Source organism: Pollicipes pollicipes, unplaced genomic scaffold (assembly GCF_011947565.3).
Source record: "Pollicipes pollicipes isolate AB1234 unplaced genomic scaffold, Ppol_2.1 Scaffold_7231;HRSCAF=8579_pilon_pilon_pilon, whole genome shotgun sequence".
NCBI lineage: Eukaryota > Metazoa > Arthropoda > Thecostraca > Pollicipedomorpha > Pollicipedidae > Pollicipes > Pollicipes pollicipes.
This window is the reverse complement of record NW_023597034.1, coordinates 32,249,729-32,263,653: the sequence shown is the minus strand read 5'-3', so window position 1 is coordinate 32,263,653 and position 13,925 is coordinate 32,249,729. Positions and strand designations below refer to the sequence as shown.

The 13,925-nt window shown below is 53.3% G+C and overlaps 1 protein-coding gene across 1 annotated transcript in view; it reads right to left on the bottom strand.

The window, feature by feature from the left end:
• LOC119110015 (iporin) overlaps positions 1–12,182 on the bottom strand; it is a 31,644-nt gene extending 19,462 nt beyond the window's left edge. The window contains exons 1-3 of the mRNA XM_037233763.1: positions 12,097–12,182; positions 3,413–3,556; positions 81–285 (exon numbers count right to left, since the gene is read on the bottom strand). Coding sequence (XP_037089658.1) covers positions 81–285; positions 3,413–3,552 — 345 coding nt within the window. The 5' untranslated portion in view covers positions 3,553–3,556; positions 12,097–12,182. The remainder of the gene's footprint in view (positions 1–80; positions 286–3,412; positions 3,557–12,096) is intronic.
• Between the last annotated feature and the right edge of the window lie 1,743 nt (positions 12,183–13,925).

The window sequence follows — 13,925 nt, the reverse complement described above, 5'->3', positions numbered from 1 at the left end:
CACACAGTCGTTTAACTTGGCGGCTCGGCGGACATGCTGGAGGCCCAGCCACACTCCACACCACGTCTCCCGGCCCGTACCTCATACAGTTCGCCGCCGTAGCCGGAGATCTCGAGGATGCGGTTGATGTCGCCGCGGTAGAACTCTTCCATGTCTACCTCGGCCAGCGTGGCGTCCACATGGTAGGAGAGCTCGCTGTAGAGCTGGGCGTCAGCCAGCGGCGCCGGCCCGCCCTTCAGATCGGGGCTGTACGCCTGCGGAGCGCGAGCCGGCCCGCAGCCGTAGCTGAAACACAGGCACGCGCCGCTGATGGTGGCGTTCCGAGCGGACCCCGCGCTGGGAGCCGGTCATGGCCGCCGAGAATCGTCAGCGTCGGCCGCTGCGAGGCGAGGCCGCATATGCCGGGCCGGGGAGCGGTGTCGTAGCTGCGGCGCTATCGCGGCGCTGCTGTGAATAAAGAGCATCTTTTTATTACGCATTCCGGGATAGGACTCGAGGCGATGTGTTAGCCGCAATGGCTTTGACATTCACTTAACGATATTGAAGCCTTGCATATGCATTCCGGCGTGCCTATAAACGATCTCGTTCCTCCTCGCAGAGGATAGCGTATTAAGCTCCCGCCCCCACCCCACCCTCACCCCCACCTAGTGTCCTGGCCTGTGACGCGCGGCCCCAGACCGCACACGGCGTCGCGTGCGCAGCTCGGGGCAATCGCCCGAGGGCCTGGATGCGACGGGTGGGACCACCCTGCAGAAACGGCCGGCTAAGCTCGAGCGTGACACATCTGCGAGTGAGATGGCACCGTACGGCAGAAATTAGGCCGTTTCATGCATGTGCCGAAGCGAATCAAGTCCAAATCATGACCGCATAAATCTCCCGGGCAGTGAATGATCAGCATTTGGTGACGAGGTCGCGCCTTCTGGCCGGCAGATTATGCCTGTCAGTATTGGTGGCCGTTGGTAGCCCCGTTATGAGACCATTAGCTCTGAGATGAAATGTGATGATGCGCTTCTGGTTCGTGGGCCTGACCCGTTCAGTGACTGAGTGTGCTGACGCAGTCTCTTTGTTAAAGTCGTGCTGGTCGAAGTTCATCCTTTCCCCGGCGAAATGCCTTAGATACAGGTTGTCCTCGTACATAATCACGTTCCAAATGTTGATGGAAGTAGTTGAACATCTGCCACATAGTTCAGCTGTAGACACTAAGCCGGAGAGGAAAGTGATGTCTGGCCAGGCATAGGCGATTCAAGCTCTGCCTTAATAACTGGCCTGGCTCACAACTTTCCTCAGCTCACGGCGCGGACACTGCGACGCTTCCCCCACCACCTCAAAGAAAGTGCACCCTTCCCCACGCCTGCCGGCCGCCGATCACCGCGAGCAGAACCAGTTGGACGCTCCCAAGCTCGACTGATTCAGCTGATAAGCACCAGCTGACCGGACGGTCCGTGGCGCCACACCGGCGCGTGCGTGGCCGCGCGCGAGCGTGGGCCGCGCGCAATTACGACTCGCGCCAAATTACCGCCGATCCGGCGCGGGCAATCTGGCCGCACTGCGATTGGTGGCCGATTTGGCGCCACTTTGTCTCAATGGGGCGGCCATTATGCTGGCTCAGCAGCGCCGCGAGACGCGCAATCGGACGCAATCGGACACAATCAGACACAATCGGGCACAATCCGGTTACGTGGTCCAACTCTGAGGTGCGGCGCGCTCCGAGACCGTCACAACAACCCATCAACGGGGCGCGCGCAGCGAGACCGCCCGGCGGCCTCTCGATCATGCCGGTGGAGGGTGACGTCACGACCAGAGGTCAGCTACGACTACCAAAAGTGTGGCTTGCGACGTTTTTGAACCGCGCCGTGTAAGCCAGGGAGCGCACGAGAGGCCAGTTGTGTTCAGAGGTGGTCTTGAAGTCGGTAATGAGGAGATATAGTCGGTAAATCTAGCCAACAAGTCAATCATCCGTTCACCCGCACTGCACACATCCAAACCGCTTAAATTTCTTCATTCGTTTTTGGGACCGGGCTAGGGTAAACTGGGCAGAAAGTTTGAGGTGTAATTTGCGGGCATAGCCGGTGGCAGGAGAATGCGTAACTTTCTACTGAAGTGAGAACGCGCTGTTCTGTGCAGCTGTCTCAAATGCGCTGTCTCACAGCGCAGACGAGACCTTTCCTTGACGACATGCCTAGTGAAAAGTCTTGCGGAAGGAAAGACTGCCTTGCAATAGAAATAGCTAGCTATTATTCTTCCAGTGGCCCGCTGTCTATGCCTATGCTGGTATCTGTTGTGGTTTTTCGGTGCGCACCTGCAGAATTGGCTGATCATCGACCAAAGTATTCGGTGCATCCACGAAATGTGCCCACCCAGAACCGCCTGTGGTCTGGGACCGCGAGACCGGCCTTGTGCGGAGCCTTTCGTAACAGTGTATTCAAAAGCCCCGCTATCGCAGGACCTTCCTGATGTTTACAGCCGCGCAGAGCCCGCGTTCGCCCACAGTGCGTGCCTGCGCGGTCCACTCGCCGCCAGAGCGCGCCTGCGTGGTCCACACTCACCCCCAGAGCGAGCCTGTGCGGTCCACACTCACCCGCAGAGCGCGCCTGCGTGGTCCACACTCACCCGCAGAGCGCGCCTGCGCGGTTCACTCACCCGCAGAGCGTGTCTGCGTGCGCCTGCGTGGTCCACACTCACCCGCAGAGCGTGTCTGCGCGGTTCACTCACCCGCAGAGCGCGCCTGCGTGGTCTACTCACCCGCAGAGTGCGCCTGCGTGGTCCACACTCACCCGCAGAGCGCGCCTGCGTGGTCTACTCACCCGCAGAGCGTGTCTGCGTGGTCCACTCACCCGCGGAGCGCGTCTGCGTGCGCCTGCGTGGTCCACACTCACCCGCAGAGCGCGCCTGCGCGGTCTACTCACCCGCAGAGCGTGTCTGCGTGGTCCACTCACCCGCAGAGCGCGTCTGCGTGCGCCTGCGTGGTCTACTCACCCGCAGAGCGCGCCTGCGTGGTCCACTCACCCGCAGCGCTCGCCTGTGCGGTCCACTCACCCGCAGAGCGCGCCTGTGCGGTCCACTCACCCGCAGTGCGCGCCTGCGTGGTCCACACTCACCGCAGAGCGCGCCTGCGCGGCCCACACTCACCCGCAGAGCGTGCCTGCGTGGTCCACTCACCCGCAGAGCGTGTCTGCGTGGTCCACACTCACCCGTAGAGCGCGTCTGCGTGGTCTACTCACCCGCAGAGCGTGTCTGCGTGCGCCTGCGTGGTCCACTCACCCGCAGAGCGCACCTGTGCGGTCCACTCACCCACAGAGCGCGCCTGTGCAGTCCAATCACCCGCAGAGCGCACCTGCGTGGTCCACACTCACCGCAGAGCGCGCCTGTGCGGTCCACTCACCCGCAGAGCGCGCCTACGCGGTCCACTCACCCGCAGAGCCACTCGTAGTCTACATCGGCGAGGAAGTCACGCTCGTTGATGGAACGTTCACTGCAGCTGCTTTCACCCGGACACCAGCTGTCCAGGTTCCGGTGCCGGCTGCCGCTGCGGCTGTGTGCAGCTTCGGTCATCCCCCTGTAACGGCCGGGCCGGGTCAGGTCAGGTCAGGTCCGGTCCGGTCATGGCATCCGGCGCAGCCGCTAAGCGGGCCCCTCGGCTGTGCGGTCTCTGGGTGGACCCACATGATGGGCGAGGAGTCGAAGACGGAATGGAACGCTGTGCCATAAGGCAAGCAACGTTGCTTGGTGCCCCGGAACGTTTTTGGCAATCGGTAGAGAAAGGACACCGGACAGACGTCATGCAAAGCCAGGACAATAGCATTTAAGAACACCTAGTCCATCGCATTGAATTTATGTAAGTATAGTGAAACAGCAATGAAAATAGTGTTTTATCGGAATAAATATACATCGCCATCCAATACATTTCACTGCATCTTGCCAACTCTCGTGGAGGGCCGGCATCTCGTACACGTGCGACAATTCAAGATAAAGACTTCTTTGGCAGTTACAGTACAAGGAAGACGTTGTTGGGTTTCGGTCACCAGTGAGCTATCGACAGACGAACATATCCAGATTCTAGCTGACGCTTCTCAGAGATAAAAGGTGGGGAGACGGGCTCATCGACGTGCTCCCAGAACTCAAGAACTAACGAGCTCGCATAAGAACTCGCCATCTCCTAGCGAGGAGGAGAGGGTCTGGTTCTACAAAATGGTCGCTAGGCGGCAGCACCCGAGCGCCGCCGATACGCTTCGGCGGTGAATCGTTTCCGAACACAAGCATCTAACGACATCGCACGCGACACGTGGGTGATAATTGCATGAGGAAGATGACTTGACTTTCGGATTTAACTTTGCCAGTTACTAGCTGATTTCCATGATTGGTCACCGGCGTGGGCGGCGGCTTTTGGCCATTCAGCGCTTCGTCGGCGCTTCGTTTGCGATGAGCGAATGGGTGGTGATTGGTTTCGCCGTTTCAACTTTAACTCCGACAGACCTAATGCACTTCACAGATGAAAAGAGTTGGCTGTTCAGGCAGTCCGTCTGCGATGACCTTTTGATTCTATCTCGAACATATTCAGGGAACGGTTGCTGAATTCATTGGAGGGCATGGTGATTTGGGACTTGGAGAAGCGCGTAAGCGAAGTTCAAGGTGGCACTGGCTATTCCTGCAGAAGCGTAACCAAAATTTGGCTCAGGAGGGGCCAAACCAGGTCATAGGAGCCCCTATCAGTCGATGGGATCCCTCTTCTCCGGTCGTCCGTCTTCTACGTTCTCTGTTTTGGGACGCAGAATACGTTTTTTAGACTCTGGATCCTATTTTGATGTATCGCAGGAACTTCTTCTGACGTTTAAAAGCCCTGCAAGAGCGCATTAAATCACCGACAAGCGCTGGTAATTTCTGCCCCGGAAACCCACCACGTTCAAGAGGGCCTTTAAGTGCGGGGAAGATGGAGTGGGGTGGGGAAAGCCATGGGCTACAAAGTTTTCATTGGCTGCTTTGCGGTATTATCGCCATCTAACGCAAATTGTGGCCACAACCGAGGTGTAAATGGTTTAAATGCACTTAAGAAATGGTCCGTCCTGGACACACCAGAATGCAAGTTCATTGTATGAAATGGGTCTTGTATCTCATGCATGAAGTGTTGTCCTGAGCTATATACCTTCATGGACAAGGGAACCGAAACAAAAAGAAACACATAATGATGCGTGTCTATTATATATCAGTGTTTTCCTCCCATCGTTTTGTGACATATGCATACATAAAGTTTCATGCAATGGACAAATCCAGCAGTACGCCCACGTGCGAGCAATGTACGATCGTGTATGCATTTACGCTCACGTGCGAACAATGTACGTTCGTGTATGCATTTATGCCCACGTGCGAACATTAATAATTGTACTTGAATTTGAGGCCAAGACTAAAGGAGTCACAGGCGACATACGAGCAGTGTCTGATTAAGCGGAGAACCGAGTGTCTCCGTCTCCCGCACAGCCTATAGGCCGAAATGGCAAGAATGGCAGCGCCCTGTTCCGACCCGGAAGGAACAGGTTGGCTGCCAGCTTGGCAGAGATGTTTCGTGCCAGATGGGTAACCTACACTGCTTTCCCGCTGATTTCGCTATTTATGTCCACCATGCTCACAAGCACGGACGAGGGAATTGGTTTCTCCCGTTCCCTAATTTTCAGAACCATTTCATATCTTCCGCACATCCTTAGCATAATCAAAGAGAAGCAAATGTTCCAGAGAGTATTATATACATATCTATTATATTTATGATCGATTAGCTTGCTTGCATTTAGCGCGTCTGACTCAAAACATGAATTGATTCAGCTACCTGAACCATACCAGCCGGATCAGTACCGTCCCAAAACGCCTATGGGCGTTTACGGGCGTCGTCAGCCAGCACATACGCTCAGGTTCTGTTTTATGCCGTAAGGCTTCGATTCGCAGCCGGTCCACGCTGTTGCGCTGTAAGCGGCTCGAACTCAGTCCACCCTGTACTGGTCGGTGCCTTAGCTCGCACGCGTCACGGGATGTGAACAGGGGCTCGCCCTGTGGTCATGGGGCGCTCGGGGCCCTGTGCGTGGTATGCAGCCCAGCACGAGGTGATGTATAAAATGGCACTGCCTACTTAACAGTGAAAAGCTGCACTTAAGTTTGAAAACATCGTGTGGTATTGGTGACTTGTTCTTATACGGTACATCTTCTCAGCTTTGTGGTGTCAGATAAACTGCCAGCAAATGGTTGGAGGTTTCGTGACCGAACGCTGCTCGATGTCAATACGTTCTACTGTCGAGATAAAATACAGTGCAAAGTGTTCTGTCAGGAACATATGTTGGAAGTTGTTGTGGGTCAGCGAGCATAAGCCTCCTCGTCACTACCACACCGTTCAGATACGGTTCATCAGAAACCCGCTTCCCATGCGATTTTCCCAAGAAGTTGAGGCTACAACGATCACAATGCAATACAGGTGTTTACAGTTGCAAACACATGTAAAATAACAGAAGCCAAGTCGGGTGGTGGTATCCATTAACGCACTGAACAGCAATGCATTCCAAACTCTCAAATGACACTCTGTATCCGCCACACGGGTATGATATGATTGCAATGGATGCCCTTTCGAGACAAAACGACACGTCTTGGCTATTCGGGTTGAATCTAGTTGAAAGCGCTAACATGAGCAGGTGGTTTTCTCTTATTTCTTTGCATTCTTTTGCATTTGCCTTTCATACCGGCTATATTTTCCACCTGCTTGCGTGAAGAAGGGTTGGTATTCTTGAAATAAACGTGCTCCGGAATGGCCAACTTTGAAAAAGTCCGATGTATTTGATAGCCAGTGACAATTATCTAACTATAATTCAAGACAGACCCTGAGTTACGGCATTGCTTTATAATTTTCAATACTTAAGTTCAACGCAGTTGGGAGGCTCGAGTCAACTACTCTAGAAGACAATCATAGATTACTCCAGTACATTGATTCATAAATGAATCGAAAGCACTTCGTTGAAGTTCAGCGCTGTGTTAGTGTGTGCTAAAACGCTTTCTGTAATGTCGAGTAAGGGTTTTGCAATCATCGGAAACGTAATTTGGCCATAGAATGGTTTGCAATGCGTCCCAAGTTTGGGCGAGGAATTGACAACTTCCTTATTGATATTTCATTTACTTTGCGTTTTTCTGCTCAAGCTACAAATTTACACGGCATTAACTAGTGCTGTGCATCGAAGTCTAAAGTTGTTATAATCACAATAATACAATAATCATCATTTATTTTTTCATCACAGCTGAGAGCTAGAATAATTAGTAGTGTGTGAAATTTGAATGCACGCTGAACGTTCAAGATGTTTTTGCAATACGTCATCAAACAAAACCTGACAAATTATTTTTCTGGCATTGCCTCAAAAACAAGGAAATCCATGCAAGTCGACCTTTCTTCTCTTACTAAAACTACAAGTTGGCAAATACAAGTAAGCGTGCTGTTATTATGCGTACTTAACCATTAACAGCCTGCCTTGATTACTTCGGCCAAAAAATAGGGGGGGGGGACCAAATTTGAGTGGAACGCTGCAGTTTTTCCAACCAGATTGCAACGTCGGTTTTCGCTTTATTGCTGCAGTTGCACATCAACACGGTTTGATGTCCTCGGCAAGAAACCGCTTTGAATCGTGTGCTGGGATGGACTTCTCGCCCCAGTTAATGCATGCTGGTTTTTATCTGTCTCCTGTCTTCCTGCTTTTTCCCCGATTCCCTGCACTCGTTTGAAAGGGAACGAGCAAGCCAATGCGAGTTAGCCACGCAAAATGTTGCGACATATTCTCTCGATGTATTGCGACCGAGGCCGCGGAGCTGGTGGGTCTTGCTTGAGTTACGAGAATAATTTCGACTTGAGCGACCCAGTCCTGGCCCGCCCGGCCTCCAGACATTTTCTGAAAACTAATATCTTTGCAACCGCTGGCTGCAGGCTCACCGTGTTTTTAGCAGAAAAAGGCTTAGTTATGTAAACAGTTGTGCTGTATGAATTGCCACATATTTACATGTAAGCGTTCTGACAAGGCAAGTTATTTATGTCACGTTGAAAAATTGCTATCATTTGCATCTCCCCATTTGATTAATAAGGAGCTGTTTTCCAAATGAAAGCCGAAAAACAAAAGTTGAACCGGTCTTAGATCTTTACGACTCTGTCGCAGCGACATGGGACGTTCTGACCGGGGAGACAACGGACAATCGCATGAGCAGGAGTATGACCCGATGAATGCAGACGTCACGTGTTCTCCTGCGCAAGCCGTGAGTACACCCGGTTTGAATGTTGTTTTTTTAAGGAATGTTGGATCCCAGCAGCTAGAGTAGATGAAAGCGTGAAGCAAACTGCAACGCGTAGGCAAATGTACCGGTTACAACCTGCTGCAGGCCTTAAAAACCGTCCGGCACATAGCGCCACCGGCGGTGGTGGCAAAGGTCGGGCATTTGGGTGCCAACGAGACCGACATGGTCTCATGGTATTGCAAACGTGCCGTGGGTTACACTGGCTGTTGCCCCTCCCCTTGCTCAGGATCGACCAATCAGTATCGAGCCGGATGGTGGTCAACCCAGCGCCTCGGCAATGCACATCGGGCGGGCGGGTCAGGCTGTGAGGATTCGGGGTCGAAGGGCAACGTATTAGCAGCAAAGAAAGTGCGGTGCAAGCTGGGACGGCGGAGTAGACAGGTTTGATAGCATGAATTAGTGTTGGCCTTTGTGGAACCCAAGTGAACAAATTTTGTCATGCTGTTCTCCAGCGAGCGACTGAAAAGTGGTCAACGCCACCTTTTCCAAAACCGATCTCAAATGCCGGACGCCGTGACCTTAACCGAAAAAGATTTAGTTTTGAAACCACGCAGGCATATGGGCCTGTTCATTGCGACCGATATCCACTCAAAATAATTTGTGTTTTTGATATCCAGGTCACCACTGAAAAAATCGTACGTCATTGCAAAGTGATTGGTGTCACGACGGAAATAAACAGATTTGGCCGGACTCACGGCCGCTCATGTTTTAAACAAATTAGTTGTTTTTAGTACGTGAATGCTAGATCAGTGAACTTTCTTCCCGGTGCCTACCAAATTATCATGAAATGTGGACATTTCAACACACTGATGAGAGATGTCGGCACCAGTTGCCCTAGGTGGCTGGTTTTAATAGCTTGGCAGGGTACAGTAGAGTACAGGACATGGCATCAACGACAGCTTTCATATCTGATATTGTCTTGTTTTTTCCTACGCCGTGTATGGCATCTTATTGGTATAGAGAACTGAGCTTATTATTGCCGGTAAGTTTTCAGACGGGAGTAGGGAAAAAATGTTCTAGATATCTTTCGTTTTGTTAAGGTAATAATTTTCCCTAGTTTTGACCCTAATCCGGGCCCAGCAGGAGGCGTGAACCACCTGGTATTACTTCCACTACGGCAGCGTTTAAGTCAATAGCTTTATGGCCAAAATCAAAGCGCAAGTGGTCAATATTTCAGTCCTCGAGAGCTTACTGGCCTTCCGGGTTTAGTTTTCCGGCCGCCAGCTGTGTGCTGTGCTGACGTCACAGCTTGCGTGGTCTCAGCCGCTCTGATCGGCTGCACACGTCGCGCGAACTCCAAAATATGTCCGACAGAAACATCCGTGAGGCAGACATTTAGAAGCAGTTCTGATGGCCGATGCTGAGATACACCGCGACCATCACCAGGGCCTCGTTATAGAAAAAGGAGAGATCGAGCAACTATGCGCGTCTGCCGACTACCGCTGCTGTCTGCAGCTTATCGGAACAACACACGGCGCTGACAGCGACGGGAAGTTCGCTTACTGAAGTGCTCGCAATACATGTGTCCGAGTGGCCAGTGCACGACTGATGTGTAAGCAAGCACAGCGTTTTGATGCGTCTGTTTCTGTACGTTAGCAGCGAACCTGAGTGCGATAACACCATGCGTGAATGCAGCGACATTGATCCGTGTGAGCGCGTTACATGTTTAGCTTCAGTCATGAGCTCGAGTCGAGGCACTCGAGCGAACTTCTCAACACTTCTGAAGTGAGGGGAGTGGGGGGGGGGGGGGGGTGGGGGGGGGGGGGGCGCGCTGTAGACGGAGGGCCGCTCCGCACTAAAGCCGACGATGGATGACATCTGCGCATGCGTGCGCCGCGTGCCTGGGCTCAGCCGGCGGGCATGAGTGGCCACGGGGTTGTTTTGGGCGGCCAATCGCTGATCGATTGCATAGACCTCCGACCTGAGGTCAGAACAGAGCCTCAAGCGAAGACTGAGAGCGCGGCGTGATACGGCTCGGTTCGATCTCAGCATTGCATCAGCCGTTCTGAACTCAGTTGCTGTGGACACGTGTTATGTGCGAACATTTAAAACGCGAATGATGTCATTTACAAGTCGGTCATTTCTAAACTTATGCTGCGATGAATTTCAAGACACGATTCCGGTGTGATACCATTTCAGCGACGTTGTGATGGAATGAATATCTCATGATTTTTGGTCGATTTCAGGTGCTCAGCTGTGTTCAACTTTTGACGGGCAAGGACGTGAAACTTTTACCCATGTATTGAAGTGTTGTGTACGTCACGTATTCGCACAACTAGCGCACCCTTGCATCAAGTGGCTAATCAAAATGTTATCCTCTCGTTATCGTTTGAAAAGCTCCCAGCACACATAATAAGTGTCGCCGTTCGTATCTCGAGTGCAGAGCATGATACAGGACCAATGATCACGCCAGAAATTAAACGTGTCTCCGTAAAAAGGAGTTGTGCGCCCGTGTTTAAAATGTACACATACTCTCATAAATGGAGATTATAATCCACGGAATCCGTCATTTTCTTTTAGAGCTTTCATGTGCCGATGCATGACAAACGCTCGGGAAAGAAGTGTCAGGCCGGTAACAGCCGCCACCTCCGGCCCAGCCTAGGGTTAGCTTGGCAGCTTGGGAGCAATTTAACAACAGCCCCATGTCGTTGTAACCAAAACGGATTTAAGAGGCATGCCCCACGTAAAAGCCATTCGCCCGCTTCTTCTCTCGCAAAACAGGCACTATAGTCCGTTTCCTGGTATGGTTTAGTTCCCCCGCCTCTGCCGCTCCACTCAGTCGACGTTTGCGCGCTGCAGGCATAGGCTGTGCCGCATTGCACCGCTGTGCGGCGGGCCAGTCTCGACGCTGCGTCGCGCAGCGCGGCTGAGCAGCTCAGCACAGCGCAAGCCCGCCTGCAGTGTATCAGAGGGCTAGACATGTTGTCTACTCCTAAGATTCATTTTAGCTCACATTCTTTATGACAGCTTAAAGGTATCTCGTGCTGTTGATTGGCAGACATAACCGGAGCTGACGTTCTTTATGTTCATCCAACGGTATTTATGACATCGCGTTCGGAAAATCAGTCGGACTTTCGTCCTCGTCTGGTGTCTTAGCATGCGTACGACGTTTCCGAAGGTTCTCAGGTCACCAGAACACCTAGCGGTGGCCGGAGAGTGAACTGACCGAGGCGTTGTGTATGTACTAACGCACTGGTCGACAACGATAGTCCGGAAAATTATTCCACCCGTGATACAAATACCTCGCCTTAATTTCTTCACAAAAGTATAGACATGGAAAGATAGGCCGCCATTATTAAGCTTGAGGGCGTAATCGGTATCACTGTAAATAAAAGGCCGCTCTCCGACCTTGAATGAATCACGGCATTTGCTTAACATAATGGGCTCAAACATCCCGCCATGCAAAAAGTCGATCCTACCAGCGTTTGAAAAAAGAAATCCCATGCAGAAGAGGTCGGACAAGGGCGCGCTGTAGATGGCCCCTCCCCAAACACCCACGCAACGTCTCCATTATGCACGATTCGTCTGGTGAACACTGGAACACTCTAGAGCACCAAGCGAGCGAGCACTACGCAAACCCAAAACCACGTACCTCACTGCTTGGCACCACAAAGGAGCCGCACGACCCCCAAAACCCCTAGCAGACGCCTCCCAAACCCCAGCAGCCCTCGTTCTGATCGGGCCGACCGAGCATCCGTCGCGAGCGGCGCCCGCTGAACAACACAACGCGGACGACACAGAACGCTGGGTGGACGCGGCCGCCGAGGCAGACGCTGGCCCGCGCGAGCTACTCACCGCGAACGGAGGCAGCCGCGCCTCGCGGGGCGGCGGGTCGGCAGCTACGGCTCAGTCTCGGGGTCAGCACGGCCGGCTGGGGTCATGTCAGCGATGGCCGCCGCCATGCAGTCGTCGCCGCGTAGCCCGTCGATCGATGCGGGGCGCGGCGGGCCAGGTGGCGCTGGTGTCGCGCCGGGGCGGCCGGCCGCCATTGTGCCGGCGGGAGCGCCGGGTGGCCGCTGACTTACTGCGCGGGCGGGGGATGCCGTGGGTGGCGCTGGGCGCGCTGAGCCCGCCGCGGGGCGCAGGTGGCGTGTGCGTCACCTCTCGGTGTGAGGAGGCGGCGCTGGTGTCCTGGGAGGGCTTGTAAGAACGTATCGGATAGCCAGAAATGACGACGCTGAACGGAGACGGCCGCGGAATGGACTGCAGCAAAGTTCAGCTATGTTCAAGTTCGGCACCGCTGCACCGCTTTATATTTCAGGTTTTCGGTACTTCGGAGGCGTCTAAGTACAGTGATGTGGATGCTTCCAACGAAATACTTGAAGGTGAAGTTGGTCTAGGGCAGACGCGGAGTGAGGTAGCTGCAGATGGACGAAAAGCGGAACCTTTACCCGAAAAGCTCAGTTGGTAAAACTGGACTTTTCCAAGGCTTAGACCGGCTCCAGATTCTTTTTCACTTAAGATGAGTTGAGGTACGGGTTTTAAGTCCGCCAAGGCGGTCGGGGGCTTCGTTCCCTCGCCCCACCCCACCACAACTCTTAACTGTACAGGAAATCGCATTATTGCAGTGCTTCATGCATAGCTAGCATCGCAGTCAGGCGGGGAGTTACCTCGAGGCCGCACGCGACCTGCAGCCACCATCGATCTGCCAGCCATCACGGTAGCGTGAGCGGCCAGCGTTCCGCTCAGTCTGGCATGCCGATAAACTCGGCCGCTACATAACCACATGCCAGCGTGGGAACTCTGCATGCTCACAATCGCTGCTCAATTACACCTGTGTCAATCTGGGGTGCGGTGGGTGCGTGGCCTCATGGAGGCGTTAAAAAGGGAATAGAAACCCGATGTGGTGGGGACAGTTTGCGGAACGCTTAACGCCATTGTGTAGACCTGCTTCTCGACATCGTATACTGGCGGTTAGAAACTTACCATTTGATGTTACAGCATCGTTTTCAGGGAAGGGTCGGTGAGAGCGTCACTGTAGACTGGCGCTCGATCACAGACGACATTATACGACCCATGTCGTAATGACCTTTCCGACACATCTGTGCTTCGCTCTGTGTGGCAAATTCGCGCTTTCCACCCTATGGCTCCGTGTTAGTATGCTGGGTTCATTAGTTTATGCAAAGCTATCGGCACAATAGACCCTTAAAGGCTCGGAGTTTAGCACCCGCTGTTGCCCCCGCCTACCCGGAAGCACGCCCCATCAGGACACGTCGGTGTTTCGCCGGCTTGCAACCGCTGGGCAATCACGTGGAATGGTCGGATTGCGGTGGGATTTTCGCCCATTGTTCTTTCGCCGGCTGATTGTGTCATTTAGACCAGCTATTATCACTACGCACTCACCATTGCGCGTGGATTTGCTTGCAGGGTAAAAAACAAGCATTCTGCGTGACATGATTTGTCACACGGGATTCTGGAAGCTCCCAGAGAAAGTAATAGCGAATATCTTTTCTTCGCGTCTAATGCGGGATCAATGAATCTAAAGAATATATGACGCGGCACATGTCTAGCGGTCGCCAGCAGCCGCACCAAGTCGCCAGCAGCCCAGAACGTGTTTTCGATGTTTGCGCGTTCTCAACGGCGTTCTCGGGCCTGTTCCACCCCGTGTACAGCCAATATTTCGG